This window comes from Apus apus, chromosome 14 (genome assembly GCF_020740795.1).
Source record: "Apus apus isolate bApuApu2 chromosome 14, bApuApu2.pri.cur, whole genome shotgun sequence".
NCBI classification, from domain to species: domain Eukaryota; kingdom Metazoa; phylum Chordata; class Aves; order Apodiformes; family Apodidae; genus Apus; species Apus apus.
Window position 1 is genome coordinate 16,881,206 of NC_067295.1, and position 22,167 is coordinate 16,903,372.

At 43.8% G+C, this 22,167-nt stretch overlaps 1 protein-coding gene across 2 annotated transcripts in view; it reads left to right on the plus strand.

Moving 5' to 3' along the window:
- Positions 1 to 4,625: 4,625 nt before the first annotated feature.
- Positions 4,626 to 22,167, plus strand: part of CRAMP1 (cramped chromatin regulator homolog 1) — a 51,908-nt gene continuing 34,366 nt past the window's right edge. For both annotated transcript variants that reach the window (XM_051632339.1, XM_051632340.1), the window contains exons 1-4: positions 4,626 to 5,027; positions 7,381 to 7,727; positions 16,702 to 16,895; positions 18,859 to 19,012. In XM_051632339.1, coding sequence (XP_051488299.1) covers positions 7,382 to 7,727; positions 16,702 to 16,895; positions 18,859 to 19,012 — 694 coding nt within the window. In that variant the 5' untranslated portion in view covers positions 4,626 to 5,027; position 7,381. The remainder of the gene's footprint in view (positions 5,028 to 7,380; positions 7,728 to 16,701; positions 16,896 to 18,858; positions 19,013 to 22,167) is intronic.

Here is a 22,167-nt window from a genome sequence, read left to right on the forward strand (position 1 = left end):
AAGTAAAGGTAGCCCTTTCCTACCACACAGCACCCCTGGGTGCTGCAGGGGCAGCCCATGTCCACCCAGTCTTCGTCAGCACCAGGCCTGCATTCAGCCCCAATGGTCGAGTTTCCCTAATGCCTTAATGAGAAACAATTAAATCCTCATACCACTATCAACTCCACAATAATTTGTAATCCCTCTGAAGTAACAACAGAGATGACATGAAGCCACTCCTCTAGTGCAGCTGTGACCAAGTTCCTGCATGCTCTAACAGATGTTGACTCTGGCCATGCATAATCTGTTGCATAATTTAGGTGGTGTTTCACTGTCTTCCAAGTACATGGCAATTATAGGGACCCTTGTGACAAAAAAAGGTCAGTTTTGTTACCAAGTAGGAAAAAGTACTGTGCAGGCAGGCTGCATTAACATGTGCTGTGTCTTTTCCAGAACCAAAAGATAGGGTTTAGGTAGGCAAGCAAAACTCTGGCTTTAAGTTCTTGCTACAAGCTCAGAAACCCCCTCTATAACAAATTGTTTTCTGAGCAGCAGAACTTAAAAAGTCCAGTTTCCTGCAGCTTTTATATGTCTTGCTTTAATTATCCCCCTTACAAGGCATCAGCTCTAACAAAGTCCTCTATGGCATCTCTTCTTGGTGGATTCTTGCACATGTGATGTCACCATTACCTTACTCAGGTGCCACCCCCAAAGCAGTGCCATTAATTAATTGGCTGTGCCCAATTAAGTATTTTCACTGTGCCCATGTTATTTTTGAGACCATCACACCTGAAGGTGAGTGTTCAAGGAGACCATGTGTACAGATGCCTTGTTTTCTTGATCAGGCTAATGAGGAAAGTCCTGCAACTGCATAGCACAATCAAGCTAGAAATACATGGCCAGCAGGAACCTCAAGCTCCTATAGACTATCATCCCTTCCTGGGCTGAAAGACAAATCATGTAAGTAAATCACCGTCTCTGCTCAAGTGATCATTTTTACAGGTTTCATAATTGCCTGGTTCAATGTTACAGAAAATTTTGCCCAATAACTAAACTACATCTCCCTACCTGTGCATGCCTAGCTGGAAATTAAAGTTTCCTGCCCTCCAGTATTCAACAGAGAAACACTGCTGGAAGAGATTTACAGCCTAAATGGACAAAAGAACAGAGCATCTGAACTACTGAGGCCTGGACAACAGGCCCTGAGCCAAAGTTGACATATAGATGAATCTCACAAGCAAACAGTATATCTCATATATATTTATGACAATCTATAAAGATTTGGTGATACTTATTGTGTAACAGTAACCAGCGGACAGATCTTCTAGAGGCATGCTGCAAGGCTGTGAAACCAGACATCTGGCCTTGTTGAGAAAGATGTGGTTAAAGCCAAAAGAGATAGAGATACCACTCACTCACCCCTCTTGGGCTCCTCTCTAGGCCCTGGCCAGGTTTTGGTCAAAATCCAACAGGGAGGTTGATACCAGATGCTTCCACATTTGAGGCTTTTAAAATTTTGTATTCAACTGTTTAAAAGCTGGGCCTTTCTGTGGCAACTTTGGAGACCTCCCCTACGAGTGGACACACTGTGTGGTAAAGTATTATTAAGTGCATTACCTTGCCTACTCTCTTTGCTGCTTAAAACTAGAGTATAATGAATTTATATTTTTAACTAAATGTATGGCCTTATTTTTCTATTTTGAAATATACAGTAAAGTAAGGCTATTCCTTCTATTGGCATTTATCGATCCTGTCGACTGGCAAAACAGCATCCCAGGATTTGCCCTCCTGAGTATTGTACTCATAAAAGATACCAAACAGCTTTGAGCCCCTACAGTCCCAGGACAGGCAAAGAACAGGATTCAGCATTGTAGTTGCACTTGGTGCATTTAATCCCTTCCTCTAAGGGATGCTTCCTATCTAGTAAGACATACAGAATTAACTACAGAAGTCTGACCTTTATTTTAAATCCTCTTACCTGAATGAGAAAGAACTGCTTTAGTAACACAAAGATCATCCATTATCATTTGCCAGATTAAACAATTTGCAGGCTTTTTAAGAACAAATAAGTTATGAATGAAACCTAGTAGCTTGTAAGTAACCTAGAAGGAAAACATAAGACAACATCCATAGTTGTAGCTTTCACCTCTAAGATCTTTGGAAAAGTATATTCGTATTATAATTAGTGTGATGAACATCCACATCAGATGCAAAATTAAAACCACTTCAACATAAACCAGAAGTATTAACTTTGTCCTTCTAGACAGTTCTGCATTGCTTGCTCTATTGTTATTCATACCTTAAAATACACAGTATGTGCAACAAATCCAAGTTAATGTTCTTGCCTAGCTTAGAAAACCATGGCAACAAACACTGAAAGATTATTTCTATTTTGTATCTGTGCAGGTCTGCCAATGCACTATCGTGGACCCTCCCTGCTATTAAAAAAGAACCAATGAAAGTTCAAGTATCTTTTGACATCGCAACCTACCCCCTGCCTCTTATCTCTTGTCCAACTCTTTTTTATTCAGTCTTTCTTTCACAAACATTTACACACACAAGCAATTTCACACCATAATAGTCCACTTGAGGCAATGGGGCTATTCAAGCATATGAAGTTATTTACATATAGAGAATGAAAACTCAACTCCAAGCTCCTTGGGGTGCTGAACATACCTTCATCTCTCTTTGCAAAGCACCATGGAAATATATGGTCCTGTAGCTGCGCAATGTATAGTTTCCTGTCAGAATTACTAAATTTGGTTGTGGTCAAACCAAGTGGCAAAAGTGAGCCATCTGATCTTATGCCACATGATAAAAAAACTGCAAAATACTCTCTACAAAAAATCCTAGTATGTAGCTTTAAATGCAAAGCTTTACAGTGCAGACAAGACCATGAAGCAGTTTTACTCTTTGTTTACTACTTGCACTTATAGTGATACACTTGGTTACTCACAGCTAAGCTTTAGAGAGTATTTATAGGAGATGATGCAGAGCCCAAGCATGTTCAAGTGTAGTTCACCATCGTAATATAATTACTTGCAACTCTCCATGGGAGTCCAGCCTTCTGCAATTTAGATGCCATAATGAAGTTTAAATAATTAAGAAATTGATTTCTCAGCTTATGAAGACCTTCCCCAGGAAAACTAGGGTATTCTTTTCTGCTACGATAGTCAGAAAAGTTTCAAAAAGATCAAATTTCTTTCCACAAAGAATTTAAGGAAAAAATCTCACACAGCAGCAGCTTAAGATTTTTTTTCAATTGTTCTTCCGGCAGTTAACCTGAGGTCACCATGTAAAAGTATGGCAGAGCATACTGGAAAACAGGCCAAAACATTGGGCTATCTAGGGAAGATAATCACTGAAAAAAAATTCTTAATCCTGGAAATACTTTATTAAAAGAAAAATCCCACTTAAAGATACCTACACAAATGCAAGCTCTCCAAAACTAGGTTTGTGAAGACTCTGACCCTTCCTGGGTATGCCATTTGTAACCTTAATGAACAACAAAAAAACTTCCTAACAGCCTAAATTAGTAAGAAGTTGGCAAGCGAGCTGGCAGGCCAGCCCGGCCGGAGCAGCAGGGCGGCCCCGCGCCCGCCCAGCCCCGCGCCCTCGGGCTCCCGCCATCTTCAGCCTCCGCGGCCTCCCGGCTCCCTCGGCAGGCCAGCCCCGTCGCTCAGCCGCGCTCCGGGGCACTTTCTCCTCAAGAGCCTCTAAAAACAATAGGAAATCAGCAAGCGGACGGCGCTTTAGTCGACACGAAGCCCAAGGCTGCCAAGGGACGGTCAGTTCCAGACGCCCCGCCGGCCGCCCCAGCAGGCTCCGGGGTCCGGACACAGCAGGCACGAGGGGCTCGGGGCGGAGCAGCCCCCGGGGCCGAGCCGGGCAGCGATGCTCCGCAGCCCTCGGGGCCGAGCCGGGCAGCGATGCTCCGCAGCCCCCCGGGGCCGAGCCGGGCAGCGATGCTCCGCAGCCCCCCGGGGCCGAGCCGGGCAGCGATGCTCCGCAGCCCCCCGGGGCCGAGCCGGGCAGCGATGCTCCGCAGCCCTCGGGGCCGAGCCGGGCAGCGATGCTCCGCAGCCCCCGCCGACGCTCGCCTGCACCCGCGGCCGCGGGGAAGCCCTGCAGGGCCTGTATCCCCTGGTCTTAGACCCGAGAAAGCCCATGAGCACAACAACGAAACACGAGCAAAGCGACAACGCCCCAGCCCTGTGGCTGGGATATGGATTTAGGGAGAGCTAGATAGAGAGATATAGATATATATATACACACACACACACACACACACCCCGCCGCATGCAAATGAGCAGCGAACTGACCAACGGGATCACAGGCACCGCCAGGCCCAGCTTTGAGGCCTTCAATTGGCCTTCCCCGTAGCCAATCAGCAGCCAGCTCCTGGGCTGGCCCCTCCCACTGACGGACCCCGGCTGCCGCCTCTTCCTCCGCGTTCCGCTGACGTCACCCGCCCCGCGCCGCGCTGTGTTTGGCGTGCGTTGACCGTTGGCCCCGCCCCTCGCCTCGCTCCCGCCTGTCCCAGCCAATGGGGCGCGTCGTCCGTGTCCCGGGGCGGGCAGTGCCCGCGCGCTTGGCTGGGCCCCGCCCCCCGCCCGCCCCCCCCGCGGCCCGGCGCAGGGTGACGAGGAAGCGGAACCGCCGTGGCCGGGACCCCAGCGCGACCTGGAGCCCATCGCGGGGCCGTGGGACGGCGGCGGAGCGCGGCCAAGCCTGGGGCGCCAGTGAGACGAGGCTCCGGCCGGTGGCGTTGAGGCCCAACGGGGAGCCGGTGGCCCCGGGACCGCGGCCGCGGTGTCCGAGGAGCTCGGAGAAGAGCGTCGCCGCCGGGAGCGGGGCTGCCGCCGCCAGCAAAGCTGGGCGGGCCGCTGGGGTCCGCGGTGGTTGTTGGGCGCGCCGGCCTCCTCCCGAGCTGGCGGGTCCGGGGCGCAGCCTGGGGGTGCCTGAGGCTGCGGGCGCCGGAAGACCCGAGGCAGCCGCGGGCGAGAGAGCCGGAGCGCGGAGGCTGCGCCGCGGCATTGATGCTGCAGGTGAGACCCGGGGGGCGCGGGGCTGCTGGGGCGGGGGCAGCGGCGCTCTGGCGACCGCGGGCTGTGCGGGTCCCTGGGGCCCGGCCCGGCTCTCTGGCCCGCACCGCCAATGAACCGGGTGCGGCGGCGCGGCGGCCCGCAGCCTGGGGAGGCTGGGCGCTGGCAGGAGGCAGAGCGGAGGGACGGCGGCTGAGTGGGAAGGTGCAGAGGACCAAAGCGCTGAGGCTGAGAAGCTTTTCCCTTCGGAAGAAAAAGGAGGTGCCACGTGAAAACGGAAGGAGAGAGCAGCTGAGATGGGTAAACTGGGTGCAGGGCTATGCCAGAGAATTTAGGCAGGGTGCTGCAACGAGCCAGCTCTTGGGAAATGAGGAAGATAAAGGGATTTGCTGCCCTATTCTTGGACGTAACTGTCCCCAGGATTTGTTTCTTTGGTATCCCCCGACTAATTGTTAGGGATGCCAGTGGATGTGTCATTTAATTTGCTGTCATAAAAGGGTATTTGAAATCAAGGAGATTTCAGCCTTACTTTTAAGTGAAGTTTTTGAGCACAGACTGTCAGTGTTGGAAAATTTCTGTCCTTAAAATAATGGAAAACGTTGTAATGGTTGTTGTGTGGACAACAAGTTTGTGTTTCTAATTAGAGACCTGTCAGGTGAATAGTTAACTAAGTTTTAATATGACTTTAGATCCGCAGTTCAAATCAGTTTATTGAGTGTTTGCAGACAATGGCATATTGCCCAACATAATTCTGAATTGATAGATTCAGGGGTTTAGCTGAAAATCATTAGAGGGAAAAGTATCATTTTAATTGGAGGAGTACAATCCATAAATCCATTATGCCATGTAATGCTGATGCATCTTGTTTATTTTAAATCATGTTGTTCTGGTATCAGCCTAATATGTATTTTTTTATTATTTGTGATATCCAGAATTTCCTTCTCTTGTTGGTTTTTGTCTTTTCTCCTAATTGAAGTTGGACTGTGGCCCCCTGCTCTGGTGATAAGGCAGCTCCATTGCAACTGCTACTTCTTTCTGTTTTGCTTTAATTGTTTTCTTTCTTGGAAGTTGATTTTTTTTTTTAGGTATGGTGTTGGTGATATTTTTACACTCTTTAAGAAAAAAAACAATAACACAGTTGTAGGGTTTTAGCAGGTAATATGATTTACTATCTTAAGCTTCTGTGTGTGTATCTGGTGTTTGGTTCCAAGTATATTAAAAAAACACCTTTAGATTTGTGAGAGTTTATAAAGTTAGACACAGAGTGAGGGGTCATCCTGGCGGCCAGTCCAAATGTCAAATTGGGAATTAAAGTTGTTTAGCGATGTCTCTCTGAAAGTCCAGCAGTGGTCCTCTAGGAATTGATGTTTTGGAACTTTTTTACTTGGCCAAGAGGTCACAGCATCACCGTGGGTTGCACGGACCCATCGAGGCGGAGGGAAGCGCCGCTGCAGATGCCTGTCGAGTTTGTTGTCCTTCAAATGTGAAAAAAAAAATTGAAAATTAATGGGGTTAGATCAATTTAAAAAACCCCAAAGCACACAGTGGAGACCGCGGCTGGAGCTGGCCAGAGGTGCTGGCGGTGGGGACCGGGCCGTGTCCCGGCGCGGCCGGGGGCAGGGGCCGGCGGTGACAGGCGGTCGGCCCGCGGGGCGGAGGGGGCGGCCGGGGCCGGGGCTGCCCCCGGCGAGCAACGGAGAGGTGCCGGGCTCTGGCGGGGGTGGGGGCGGAGGGGGAGCTGGAAACCTCGGTAGCCTCGGCCAGTCCCAGCTCCAGAGACACACACACACACAAGAGGAGGAGAAGCTGCCGCCGCCGCCGCATCTGGGAATATGAATCCCCCCTCGGCGGCAGGTCGGATCACCTCGGCTCCATGGTGAGGAGAAGGAAGAGCCCCCCTGGGCCCGAGGAGCTGCGGCATGGGTAGGATGGGGGGCGAGCAGCGGCCCGGCCCGGCCGCGCTGCCCTGCTCCGCTCCGCCGGGCTCGGCGGCTGCCTTTCCTCTCGGCGGCTGTCGAGCGCTTCCACACGCCCGAGTTTGGCTGGGCGATTTCTTCGCCAAAGGCGCCCCGGACCCCTTCGGGAGGCTGCCGGAGGGCTGCCGGGGGAGCCCGGCTGCCTTTTGGGCCGGTTTGGGGGGGTTCCGGCGGGGCTTTCCCCCTCGCGCTCTCGGCACAGGTTGTTGGGTCGGGACAGCAAACGAAAGGGGATTTAGTAACAAACAACGGCGGCCATGTTGAGAGGAATTTCTGCAGCTAAACTTCTCCCCTCTCAGCCCAGGGATTTCTCTCCCTCTCTGGGGGTCTCTTTGGCCTGACTTTGTGTTCCCCTCTTTTCTCTCTCTCCTCCTCAACAGGATGACAGTGAAACTGGGAGAGAGCAGTGGGGAGGAAGGGGTGAAAAAGCTGGGCAAGAGAGCAGGAGGAGATGAGGAGTCCCTGGAAGAAGGGGCAGGAGGAGGAGGAGAGGCAGCTCCGGGCAGCAGCAACACAAAGAAAGAAGAGAAGATTATTAACAACAACACTAACAGCAGCCCCCCACCAAACCCCAGCTTGTCGCAGGCCCCGGCCTCCCTCCAGCCCTCCCACAGCCATGACCAGCATCATTTTCTCAGGTCCAGTGTCAGACCTCAGAGCAAGAGGCTGAAGAAGGATTCCCAGGCATCCTCCTCAGTTGGCAGCAGCACTGCTGCAAAAGGCAAAGGTACTGGATTGTGGGACTCTAAAAACATGAGGGGCGTGAGGGGTGGAGAGGGGAGGCACCTGTGGGTTTGGGTGTTGTCGTTCACCTCCTGTAGGTGCCATCTTTTGTTTGGTTTTGGGGAAGGTGTTTTGGGGCTTGTTTCTCTTGGTAGCTGAAATCTTCTTTGTGTCCCAAAGCTTCAGCTTCTCTGCAGCCCGCTGCCCTCTTTGCACTTGCAAAAATGGGGGGTTTGGATGTGTATGTGGAGGAGGAGAAAATCTCCACTGTTGAAACAAACCTTTAATCCCTGCATTTCATCTTTCTTGAGTTTTAGGAAATTCCTGTATTTTGGTAAGGAAATTAGGCTCTAGCTAGCTGTGTAATCAGGTGGCTGAACTCTGAATCACGTTCTTGGATGATAACAAAATAGTCACTAGGTGCTAGCTGAAAAAGGAAAAAAAAAATCACACAAGACATTGGTGATTTCCTTCAATTATTTATCTGACCATTTTAGTCAAATAACTATTTTGTAACCAGCTATGGTGTGCAAATATTGACTAGTTTGTTTCTAAGGTTTTGTGCATTCTGCGTTACTCTTTCAGAGCAGTGTGGGCATTTCCATGTCATTTGAGTTTTTAAGATCGTTTTGTATACATCTGAATGTCTGTACACGCAATACACATGCTTTTTCACTTTAACACTGTATATAAGAATTTTATTTGTTTCAAAGTCTTTTTTTCTTACTTGAGTAACTAGAAGACAGCAGGGATGTCTGAATATCTTGGTGTTGTTGTGCCTGCTCAGCGGTTGTTACTGGATGACGCTGTAGTTGAGCTGTACTTGAGACTATCTTTGGATACCTTGTGCAAAAGTGCTGCTGATTTTTGCGAAAGAGCGACGCTCGGAGATTTCCTCAGCATTTGGAGTAACAAAGTTTGCTCTGCTAAAATTAAATAACATTCCACGTAGCATAAATGTGTCTTGGAAATTACCTCGCTCTTTGGTCCCTGACAACACACACTGGATATCAAACATAGTGAATTATGGTAGTTTTGCATTACAGTAATAAAGCAGTGCAGATTGTGATATTTATCACATTATTGCCATATCACCAAAAAATTCTTGAACTCAGTTGCTTGACAATTTGTATAATTGACTAAAGTATTTTTTAATACCTTAGTAGGTCCTCTGTAATCTCTTCAACTTTTCAAGTTAAGAAATCCTGTGTGTGATGTTGGAGGATAGAACAGAAAGGTCTAAGTCATTTTTCTCCCGCTTGCATTAAACCAAATAAACGGATTGAATACCCAGGAGTGTTTAGCTACAGATAATGATTTCACAGGTTCTAAATACTATGAAATGTGAGGAGATACTTCTATGGAATACATGTTGCCCATGTTTGACAAGTCAAATAAATGCACTTGCAATTATTCCATTGCTTTGAGAGGGTAAACATCTAAACAAAATACATCTATCTTTGTTCACGTGTATATTCATGTTCACATATTTGTACTTAAAGATTTATTTCCAATTTTAGAACAGCGGAACAATTTTCAGCTCGGTCTGTTGACACAGTTGAAATGCAATTGATTCTAGAATAACCTAATAAAATCATATGCAGAACAAAAGTAATTGGTCATAGATGGTGATTGTAACCACTGTACCTGACTTAAGTCATCAGGTTTGGGGAAACTTCTTAAATCATTGGGGTGACAGTCAGTGTTAGAGTTGTGGTTCTGCTTTGGGTTTGTGAACTGTAAGACCAGCCACAGCTCTGCCTGTCTAGTTTTGATGTGAATGCACAAAAATGGATTTCTCTGATATGGTTGAGTTTATAACTGTCAGGTCTTGGAGAACTGAGCCACAGAGTGGGATCCTTTCTAATTTAAATTTAAATTTCTTTATGTTCAGGGATGCATACTGAGAGGTTTTCCAGGCATGTCTGAATTCTCCCTAATGGAATGTCTTGTGATCAGAATTTATAGGGCTTTGCATTCTAAGTAAAGTGTGTCACAGAGCTAGCTTCCAATAGGGATCTAATGGAAGGGTGAAGATACTAATAAAGATAGTTATATCCTTGCACTTGCTGTCCCACTAACTTTCTCCTCTGTCTGTAAGTCTAAAAATATTAAAAAGATCAAATGCAGGTGCTGTGGATCAGCTCTGTAGACTGGAAGCTTTTACCTTTTGCATGTCAAGGGTCCTGGCTGGAAGGGTGATTTTACCATTGGCCAGCAGGAGTGTATAAACCACTTATCTGGTCCAGGGAAAGCAGAAGCTTGTCTTTGTCTTTCAGTAATGTGTAAGCCTTAAAATGCCTTTAAAGTAGTCCTGCTTTTAGAACCTGAGTGTTCTAAAGTGGAAACTCTTTCAAAGGCTGTTATTAAGGAGTATAATCAAAAATTCATTTCTTTCAAATTGTTACTCACCCAGCATTGGCTTGTCCAGATCATGTCTTTAAAAGAGTTTTGAAAATAGTTGGGGTTTTTTCTGTCTGTTGGAGATCCCTTTTGACATTTGTACTTTTAGGGTGCTTCATTGTAGCAGCTAAATTATTCATGAAGTAAACTTATCTAAACTGTAGGAGGAGTTTGTCCTCTCAGCAGCTACTGAATTTTCGTCTTCGCCTTGCTATGAATGGTTCAGGGAAGATTATTAATAATAATTCTCAAATATTTCCTAGTAGAGTGTATAAACATAGTACTAATTTTTAGATTACCCTGATGTGATCTTTAATTGTATCTTTGGATTCTCTTTCTTCCCTTTTGTGTACTGAGTTGCACTTTTGAGTTTAGGGCAAAATGACATAGAGAGTAGCATAGTAAAATAATGTTTAAAAACTATTCCACTTCAAACAGCCATTCCAATTTGAATTGCTGAGAGGTTTATCAAATTTCCTGTACAAATATCTAAATCTATACCCCCCCCCCATTATTATCTTAGTTTCACATGTTCCTCATCATTTTACTGTATTTTCAAGTTCACAGTCTACACCTCAACTAATGCCTTTTGAAGTATGAATGCTTGAAAGTAAGCCTTAAAGTAACTTGCCTGAAATCAGAGGGGGAGCTTGAAGGAATAGTGGGTTGGAGGCAGCTTATTCTGCGAGTTCAAAAGCAGGGAGGTTCATTGAGAGAGAGAAAGCAGGCCAATAGAACATTGCTGAAAAAGAGGGATTTCTGAGAGTTTACTTCTCAAATACAAATATGGCACATGGTTGCTGAGCATAGGGTTTAAGTTGTGTTTTGGGGCTTTTTTGCATGAAGTGAGAGTGGTTAGAATATGTATGTGTAGGTTGCAACTATACAGGTAAAAGCAAATGCAGAATATGTTGCCCTCATGTGCTGTAGATTTAGTTGGAACTAGAGCAGAGTGCTCCCATTTTCATGTTTTTACGCATTTGCTGAATGCAAAGTCAGGAGGAAATAGTAACAAAGTCTAATGATGATGAGCTGAAGCTTGAAGGAGTCTTTCATGCCATTGGTCTATGTTTATTCATAAAATGTGTAGAGTGACCCAAAGTAGTATTTGGATTTGTTTTGCAGTAATAAGTAGTTCTTTCTTGAAAAAAGAACTGTTCAGCTGAAAACATTAATTGAATTAAAATGTTCCATCTTCTGGCATTGTATAAAACTTGCTAGAAAGATGTCCAGTTAAGTTTCACCACACTGAAGTTGCATCTCCCATACCACATGGATTGAATTAACTACTAATTTCTCCCATGGACAGTATCTATATATTTGGTTCTCCCCAAATTTGTATGCTGCAGAATGTATTATAACCCTAATTTGAAATATCATTCCTCCAGCATTATTTCTTTAGGGCGTGACTGTTCAAAAACTACTGGCATGATCCTCTGTCCTGATACTCTCTTTAATTCTGTCCAGCTCATTTACACTTGGTACTTCTCCTTCCATCCTACCCTGGCATGCATTCAGTAATTCTTTGCCCTTCCATTTACTCTAGTTCTCCCTCCCTTCCTTTGGAAGTGGCTCAGGACCAGAACTCCACAGTATCTCATCCCACACCACAAGAGGAGGATTTATTTCATGTGCCCTGTGCAGCAGGTACTGAACTTCAAAAAAGCCTGCCTGCGAGGCTGCACAGCCACCTGGTTTAGACGGAATTTCCTATTCAGCTTTATGGGAGTTTTCTAATGGAAGAGCAAGATAATAATTATTTATTGGAGGTGGGGGTGTAACAAAATTTATAATAAAGCATCTTAATTTTTTTACAGCTGTTTGGTTAGCTCAGGTAATGCTGCATTTGGTAGATTATTGAATATATACTCTCTGTAGAAAAGCAGGCCTTCAGTAGAGTTTTGTTTGTAGACTTCTGTTGATTGACACTGTATATGTTTAAACACATTCAACTACATCTTTGTCATGCAAATTTTCTACATAACAAGAGATGGAAGAAGCTGGACTAGTCTATATCCTGTTGAGTTTAAAACTTTGGATGCTGTAAGGTGTAACCATGCAATATGGCACAATCTGGCCTAGACTGACCCTTCTTTGGAGTCTCTGCTGTTTACTGTGGAGACATTCAAGGTAGAAACTTGTTTTCCAGTTAGAAATGTTAGTACTCAAAGTGAAGCATTGACTTGCAGGGAATGTGTCTGTCTCTCTCCCTCTCTGATCTATGTTCTCTTCTTAGCTACAATTCCTGGGGATGAAAGCAAATTGGATCCAGCCTGCAGCTTTGCTGGGTGGTCCCAACAAATGGTGTCACTTAATTCCTAAAGCATACACTTTCTGTCAGATCACTTGGTTCATTTCTTCACTGCAGTATATGATGTAGTGTCTACCTTTAGAAAGATGTGCCCCATCTCTGGAAGTATTCAAAGCTAGGTTGGATGGGGCTTGGAGCAACCTGGACTAGTGGGAGGTGTCCCTGCCCATGACGGGGGGTTGGGACTAGGTGGTCTTTAAGGTCCCTTCCAACCCAAACTGGTGTGAGATTCTATGATATGTGACTAGAAATGGGGTTGTTTACCAAGCAATCAGAAATAAAGTTTGGATGGTTTTCTTCAATTGCTTTTTCATTAAAATTGAGGCGTAAACGCTCATTGAGGAATGTTCTGCTATGGGAACAGACAAATGTGCTTGAAGCTGTCTGGAAAGTACGTATCCGTCCTGGTTTGAGCCAGGATGAAGCCAATTTTCCTTTTTACTGATTTTTTTTTTTTTTTTTTTTTTTTTCCCTTCAGTAAGTTTTCTTTTAACTAGTCACAGAGCCTTCCAGCTAAGGCTGTTAATGCTTCATCCTGGCTCAAACCAGGACAGTATCACAGCCCCATACCCAGCTCTGTTGGCAGCAGATGTTCTGATGTACAATTCATGAGACTGCTGAGCACTAATGTGGGTTTGTGAGAGTAAAATAGTCACTCTGCGGTGTTTTTTGGTGAATTGCTTCACTGAAAGGGTTATCAGGCTTTGGAACAGGCTGCCCAGGGCAGTGGTGGAGTCACCATCCCTGGAGGTGTTTAAGTCATATAGACATAGTACTTAGGGATATGGTTTAGTTAAAGACTTGTCAGTGTTGGGTTAACGGTTGAAGTCGATGAGCTTGAAGGTCTTTTCCAACCAAGGTGATTCTGTTTTCTGGTATGGTCTCTGTAATGACAATCTTTATTGAAACCACTTTTGAAGATGACCTTGTGCAGTTTACCCTTGCTATTGCTTCCTGTAGAATCCAAGAGAGAAGAAAGGAATGTTCTGGAGCAAACTTTCTGGCATGTTGCAAGTTGGCATTCACATCCTGTGTATCGGGGAGAGTCTTGCATTCTAACGCTGCGTGTTTGACCTGTGGCATGCAAGAGCAGACTCTTCTCTACAAATGAGAAGAGCACCTTCTCATTTGTAAAGATGTTCCTGATAGATACTCCAGCTACAATTGAGTGGTGACTCCTGAAGAAGTTGAGGTTTTGCAAGCTAAGCCTGTAGAACATCAAGAAGACAACTAGCTTGTGTGTTGAGATACATGGGTGTAGTGGGGATTAACTCTGACTTCCTGCTTCTTTGGACATGGAATCCATCACAGAAGATATGAGTCCACTGGCATGCAAGAGTTGCCAGTGGAAAACTGAAAGCAAACACTAAGACACTGTGTAGAGCCTGGAAGGAAGAACTTCTTGTGGCTCTAGTTATGACACCTGTACTATCAGGGACTCTTTTATGTGATAGATGCAGTGTTCCGTTGCTTGTGGCTTTCATACCAGTCTTTAAATCTGTTTATGTGCATTTTTGCAAATGTTTGTGTTTTTCTTAGAACTACAAGGAAGACAGCTTTTTCTACAGAAAATGTAGTTTGAATTGCTGTTGTGCCAGTCACAGATTCATGAAGTTCTAATTACAGGCATATAGATGGGTAGGGAACACAGGATAAAACAAGTTTCTGAGATGTTGGTGGTTCTGATCTGTGATTTTGTTGGTGGTCGTAGTTCAAAAACCAGGTACAGAAATCTGATGTCTTTGTGAACTGTGGGTTAAAAGCTAAGTGAGAATGCTGAGAACTTAAACAGCCAAGCTTGCTGCTCTGTACCTCGGATGCAGGTGCTGGTGCTCTGCTGTGTCCTGGGCTGTAGGGAAGGAATTGTAGCTGTTAACTGTGTGGATGTCCAGTCCTGTGATTGGTTGATGCAGGATAAGCAGAGTGAGAGTGATCATCTGGTCTTTGTTTCATCTGGAGTCATCTCCTTTTATACATGATTTTACCTGGAACAAGTACCTAAGCAGACTGTTTGAGTAAGCCCCCTTTCTCTCTCCTGCAGTAATGGTATGGCTGGCCTCAATGGACCTTTTTGTTGTAGTGCATTGCTTAAGTTTTAAATAATCTGTTGTTGGAAATTAATGATCATCATCATTTATCAGTAGTGAGGGGAGGAGAATTTGCTAGCTGTTTTGCATGTTACAAGAATCTCATACAGTCAGATTTAAAAAAAAATGAATTTATGGGGTGTGACTTAATGTTATATGACTATTTTTACTTTGCCTTTTATCCTGAATTTGTTTATAATACCATGTTTTAGAATACACTGCATTTCATTGCCGTCCATTCCATCCAGTAAACTCTAGAGTGGATTGTGATAACCCAGTGATAAATATTGCTGTTCACAGCAGTGAGAAAGTTCATGCAAAGGGATGATAATGATAGAGCAAACTCTTTTATTCTCCAAAGAATGAAATGGGAAGATCTTGGTAGAGCTGACAGGGTATTAGAATTTTTAGATCTTCATCTGTGATACTCTAAAGAATTTTCTGGTTAGTAATTTATTTGTGTGTCAAACAAGAAAGGCTGTTACTAAATTCCCAGGACTACAGTTTGTCTTTTAGAATAGTGAGCACATATAAAGGAACAGAAGAGCACTTCTGAGCTGTGTACCTTTAGTAGAAGTTGTATCAGTTGAGTCCCTAGCACATCCTCAATAGAACTGAGCTTCATAGTCTTGCTAGAATCTAAAGTCCTCTCTGATATTTTTACTTCTTGCGCTTTTATTAAACATGAGAGCTTCATATGTACCAAGTGTACTGTACAATCTTCAGAAAATCCTTGAGAGGATCTGACCTTAAGGCAACTGGCTTTAGGTTTTCACTTATTTGAGTATCTGTACAGTGATGTAAACATAAAAAATCAAACCTCAAAACAACCACCCAACAAGTAAAGCCTTGCATCTGTGGTTCTTCTAAATGGTTCCTCAGAACTTTAGAGGTCTGTGGTCAGAATAGTAACTCTGGAATAGAATCCTGTACCTATGTTTTGATAAGAAACATCTTTTGCTTTGGGAGCTAGTAGCAACGGGGCTTTGTAGATTGAAATTGAGGACTGAATACCCCTTTCTTGACCACATATTAAATAGTAATATCTGGATTTCTTTACCATGCAAATTTTGATATCCCAGTCTCACAGTTGTAGAATAAAGAAGCAATTCTGTGTCTTAAAATTACTGTTGCTTCTCAGCCATCAATTAAAGTGCTCAAGTTTGTCTAATGGTTTCATTTTTTAAGGGATTTACTCTTACGATACCAGAATACAATTACTTAACTTTCAATTATTTTGTCCATGCCTGATGAAGGCTTTAGGAAATTAGAGAAGCTGTTGATTTGAGAAGTTGTTTTGAACTTAGCATCCTTGGGATACATTGAATTCTAGATGAGCTGAGTGTTGGAGATGGTGCTGCAGGTCAGATTCTTGAGAACACTGAACCATTGTCATGTGAGGAACTCAAGTAGACATCTTTCAGTCATTTTGTTACCACCATTATTTTGGAGACAGTAGGATCAAGACCGAAGACAAGGATATGACATTACCTGCCCTGTGATGGGATGAGGGGCAGTGGATGCAAACTAGAACACAGGAAGTTCCACCTCAACATGAGGGAAAACTTCTTTACTGTGAGGGTGACGGAGCTCTAGGACAGGCTGCCCAGAGAGGCTGTGGAGTCTCGTCTGGAGACCTTCAAGATCCATCTGGATGCCTTTCTGAGTGATCTGCTCTAGATTCTGTGATAGCCCTACTCTGGCAGGAGAGTTAGACTCTGTGATCTCCAGAGGTCCCTTCTAACCCTCACCCTTCTGTGATTTTGTGTTTTTCTCATGGGCATTCATTTGCTTTATTGGTCACATCCATGTTCAGCATTGCTCAGGAGTTCCCCTCAGCTACAAAGGGGCAATTGCAGAGCAGACCAGTGTAGCAGCATCAGAGGCTGTATTGTCTTTTAGAGGTTGCTTTGGCCTATTCCTGCTAATGTATCTAATCCCTGGAAATACAAAATCAAGCCATTGAAACCTTCCCCTTGTTTTTTGCTCTTTGAAATTTTATTTCTTAAAAACCCCTTGTTATTTGCTTATTTTATCTCAGGTGAAATATATTGGAAAAAATCTGCTATAGATGGGAGTGCTGAAGAAGGAGGAATTTCTGAGTTCCTTAATCTCCTCTATCCTGGAATCTGCCTGTTGGTTTAATATTCACTCTGGTCATGTTTTTTTTTTTTCAGCATCAGATAATGGTGGGACTGCATCTGGTGGTACATCAGGAATTCCTCCCAACAATCCTGCTGGGAGTTCCAAGTCAGCAGCAAGGAACCTGAGCTCCTCAGCTGGAGAGAAGGAAGAAGGGAAGAAGGTCAGACGGCAGTGGGAGTCGTGGAGCACAGAAGACAAGAACACTTTCTTCGAGGGACTGTATGAGGTACATGTAGAAGAAAATTCCCAGCTTGGATGGCTTCTTTTAGTATCTGGATATTCCTAAAGAAGGTTGATTCATTTGAGATTTGTAGGAACAAAATGCATGTGTAGACAAAGTGTGTATGTGCAGAAATGCTTTTGTTTGTCTCTGCAAATGTGTCTGCAGAGTTCTATAAACCAGCTGTCAATCACAGCTGCATTTCAAAAGTGTCAGGCTTTTCTTTGAAATACATAGGAAATACTGATGAGTTATTTTCATCAGTGTTTATAATAATTTAGGTTATTTTTCACTAATGATTCTGTTTCCAATGTGAAATATAGAAGTAATGCCCCCATCTCGCCTTTCAAAAGCAAAACATGCTGTAATATGAGCAAGCAAGAAAGATGTTGTGTTCTAAGAAAGTCTTTGAGCATGAAGAGCTTTGAGCCAGTTCAGTACCAGGACTGAGAGACAAAGAACATTTAGACCATTTTATCTTCTTTCTCATCCAATGTATACGATGAATTCCTAGTTGTCCTGTTCCTGTAGTTATTTTAAGAGCACTTCCATTATGGAAATACATACTAAAGGTGAAAATAAGTGGTGGGGTGTTTCCTTTGCATGTGTACATCTGTTTAGAAATACTTGTGTAGAGATAGGTGTGTGTATATATTGCATGGACAGAATGAGCACTTAACACTGCCTTCTTTTTTTATCTCTTTTGACTTACAACAGTATTCCTGGGTATGATGTGATTTTTAAGTCCCCTAATCACCCAAATAAAATTTGTTTTTTTTTAATACTGGGGAAGAAATTTAAAAGTTTGCTGTAAGGTGGATTTGGGACTCTGTTTCCCCACTTCCATTCATGCTGGGACACTACCTTTCAAAAGAGGTTTTCACATTTTGTCTTTAAATCAGTTCCAACCTTTTTTGAATGCTAAAAAGTCTTGTGGTAGCAGGAATTCAATTATAATGTATATAAAATTAAATTCTCCTCTTTTGAACTCCCAAGGATTTTACAGGAATTGGCTAGTTTTAAGGGGACACTCAGGTGTCTCATTTTTATTTTTACCCTGAGAATAAACTATTTAATGACCTACAGGGAACAAATGTGTTTTCTGTAAGAAGGCTTTGTTTGGGTTGTTTTGTTTTTTTTTTAAAATATAATATTTTCCTTCATTATTTGAAGCTTAAATTTTGTACTCCTAATAACCGGAATGTGGAATTTACTGTATATAAAAGTGAAGCTGTTAAATATAGTATGCTTTTTGTTCACCCTAGTCAGTAGCAAAGGTAGGAGAGAGGGGGACAAATACAGAGAAAAGTAAACTAAATGAAAAAGTCACTATTTTAAATTATGCTATTTAGCACATGAGTAAAGGGTTTTTTTAGAAGTTTGCTAGCAACTTACAGATTTCTTATGAAACAGTTCAAGAAATTGGAAATAAATTTATTTGGTGTCTATAACATATTTTATATAAAAAAAGGAATCCAGTGTCATTCTTTTGTTTTTGAGTTCTGATACCCAAGAATTTTGTTTCTGACCACTGAAATCTGATTTCCTACAAGGAGCCCCAAAGTCATTGAATCACAGAATGTCTTGGGTTGGAAGGGGACCTCTAAAGGTCATTAGTCCAGCCCCCCCTAAAATAAGCAGGGACATCTCCCGCTAGACAAGGTTGCTCAAAGCTCTGTTAAACCTGACTTTGCATGTCTCCAGGGATGGGGCCTCCACCACCTCTCTAGGCAACCTGTTCCAGTGATCCACCACCCTCATATTAAATAACTGTTTCCTAATGTCCAACTTCAATCTACCCTTTTCTAGCTTAAAATCCTTGTCCTGTTGTTACATGGTCTTGTGAGAAGCCCTTCCCCAGCCTTCTTACAGGCCCCTTCCAGGTACTGGAAGGTTGTTATTGTTGTTTGAGTTGTCTTATGGCAAGACACATGTTTGAGTATTTGGATTTGTTTTGTTTATTCTTCAGCATGGGAAGGACTTTGAAGCTATCCAGAACAACATTGCCCTGAAGTACAAGAAGAAAGGCAAACCAGCAAGCATGGTGAAGAACAAGGAACAGGTTCGCCATTTCTACTACCGCACCTGGCACAAGATCTCAAAGTACATTGACTTTGATAATGGTTAGTATGCAGTGGAGTGGGCTTAGTGTGGGCTTAGTGTAGAGCTCACAGACTCGTGAGGATTGGGGTCCTGCCTTTTAATGCCACCACAGAGGGTAGGAGTGGTGAAGATGAGAAAACAAATACTGAATAGGATGTCTGGGAACAACCTATTTTTGTTAGTGTGGCCATACTAAGATTCATGTTTTTTGAAAAATACATCTCAAAAACTGGTATTGGTGTTGCTGCTTTTATATCAATTCACATCACAGTAAATGCTGATCCTACTATTAATGCTGGGGAAGAGCCAGGTTCAAGGGTATGTTTTTCTATTCTCAGGAACACACCTTTGAGGACAGCTACCTAAATGTTAGTCAAGCCACGACTTCATTGAGCAAATTGCCTCCAGTGCTACTTTGCACTTCTGGGGGGAAGGCAGAAATAACTAAATAGTCTGATACAAGTTGAAATGGTAAAAGGCAGCAGAGCAGAGCTGGCTGATGTCTTAAGAATGATTTCCAAAGAGTATAAGAAGTTCTTGATCCCAGGTGTAAGATATCAGTCAAGGAAGGTAAGAGACGAGCATGGCTGAGTTGAGACCTGCTGGCCTAGCTAAAGAGCAAGAAGGAGATGCACTGGCAGAGAGAGCAGTGACCATCCTGGGAAGAGGATAGGGACAGTGCTTGGTTGGGTAGGGATGAGGGCAGGAAGACCAAGGTGCAGATGGAGCTGAGCCTGGCAGGGGATGCAAAGAGTAACAAGAAGAGCTTCTGCAGATTTGTCAACCAGAAAAGGAAGATCAAAGAAAGCATTGCCACCCTCATGAGCAAGACTGGTGAACTGGTAGCAATGGATGAGGAAAAGACTGAGGTACTCAACAACTTTTTTCGCCTCAGTGTTCACTGGCAACCTCTCTTCCCACACCTCTCCAGTGGATGGGCTGGAAGGCAGGTACAAGGCGGCAAAGTCCTTCCCATTTTAAGAGATCAGGTTTATGACCACCTGTGGAACCTGAATATATTTAAGTCTATGGGACTTGTTGAGATGCATCCCAGGGTCCTGAGGGAATTGTAGTTGTCAGGCCACTCTCCAAGGTGTTTGAAAGTTGTGGCAGTCAGGTGAAGTCCCTGGTGAGTGGGAAAAAAAGAAAGATTGCATGCATTTTTACAAAAGGTAGAAAGGAGGTTCTCCACCTGGGTCAGGGTAATCCCTGCTATCAGTTCAGACCAGGGGATGAAGGGAATGAGAGCAGCCCTGAGGACAAGGGCTTGGGGGTGCTGGTGGATGAAAAGCTGGGCATAAACCAGCAATGTGCACTGTTGGCTCAGAAGAGCAGCCATGTACTGGGCTGCATCACCAGCAGTGTGAGCAGCAGGTTGAGGGAAGGGATTGTCCCCCTTTACTCCACTCTGGTGAGGCCCCCCCCCCCATTTCAGTGCTGCTTCCAGTTCTGGGGTACCCCAACACAGGAAGGACATGGAGATGTTGGAGTGAGGCCAGGGAAGGCCATGAAGATGACCCAAGTGCTGCAGCACCTCTACGCTGGAGACAGGCTAAGACTGTTGGGATTGTTCAGCCTAGAGAAGAGAAGGCTCCAGGGAGACTTATAGTGACCTTTCAATACTTAAAGCGGGCTTATGAGAAAGATGGGAGGAAGCTTCTTACCAGGGCCTGTACCAACAGGACAAGGGGTGATGGTTTTAAGCTGAAGGAGGGAAGATTTAGATTAGATACAAGGAAGAATGAGGGTGGTGAAACACTGGCCCAGGATGCCCAGAGAGGTGATGGATGCCTCGTCCCTGGAAACATTCAAGGCTGGATTGGATGGGGCTCTGAGCAACCTGATATAGTTGAAGATGTCCCTGCCCACTGCAGGGGGTTGGACTACATGACCTCTAAAGGTCCCTTCCAACCCAAACCACTCTCTTTCTATAAAGTATTTGCTCACACTTTGAGTTAGCCTGAAATTGTATCACTGGGTCAGTAACTCAGGATTCCCAGTGCCATGTTGCCTTCTTCCTATTCTTTCCCCTCCTTCCCATCTTGTTGAATGAAAAGGAAATTGGGAAGCCATAAAAACTGCCAGTGGTGGCTTGTAACAATAATAATTGTTTTTTATCAAATGCATAGTATTCAGCTACAGGGAGGGAGAATTCAAGTCCATTTGCAGGTAGCCTGATCTGAACAGTGGGTTAAAGAAGTTTATTTCAGAGTGAACAGATTTTACTGAGACCCAGTTCTTTTGACTTTTTTTTAAAGTATGAAGGGTCAGTTCTCCTGTTAGCTTGTTGGTGAAGTTTCTAGGGCTTTCCTGTCCTTCTGGTGCTATTTTCTAAGTTGCATAAATCATGGCAGCTTCATGGTTGTTGAGTTTTTTGGTCTTAAAACAACTGTGTTTAACATCAGCAAAAGTTTGAATAGTCAGTTCATTTATATGATTTGTGGCCAGAGCTCCCAAGTTGAAAGTAACTAGTTAATGAGAAATGGGCAAGACTAGAAAAAAGCTGAAGGCATGCAAAGATAGTGTGCAATATAGTCTCTTCATGAAATTGTTTTGTGTGTTCCTGAGGTTAGCTTATCTAAAGCAGGACTTGCACCTTATGACAGGAGTTTTAGATGTGTATTTTTTAGTTCCTTTTCCGAAACATGGCAGCATTTAAAGATGAAGTAAGCCATTAGTATTTTATTAAAAAAAAAAAAAAAGTGTTACAGGCAACACAGTATGGAAGAACTTTTTTAAAATAAAGTCATGGGGGAACTTCGTCTTTTCTCTGGATAACTTAGATGTTCTGTATCTGTACTGGAAGGTCTGAAATCCCCTTGGCTGTGGTAATTTAAGAATTCATGCTGTAGCTTGATTAGCTTTAGTATTGGTGGGATTATGTGTGCCTAGATTTTTATATTAAATGAGTCAGCAAGAACTGAATCTTTTCTTAATAGATGAGAATAAATAATTTCATCTGATTTGTAAACCACAAGAATGTGTTTCCTTGATGTCATACTTATCTATTAGCAGTAATACTGTCCACAGTGTATGTGTTGATGAGAAAGGAGGAAAAACCCTTTTAAAGTTGAATAAAATATCTGCAATTCTTCATATAAAAATTTGGAATCTAGAGTTTGCATTAAATCTCCAAGGTGCATTTGTGTGCACAGAAGACATTCTGTCTTTTGGA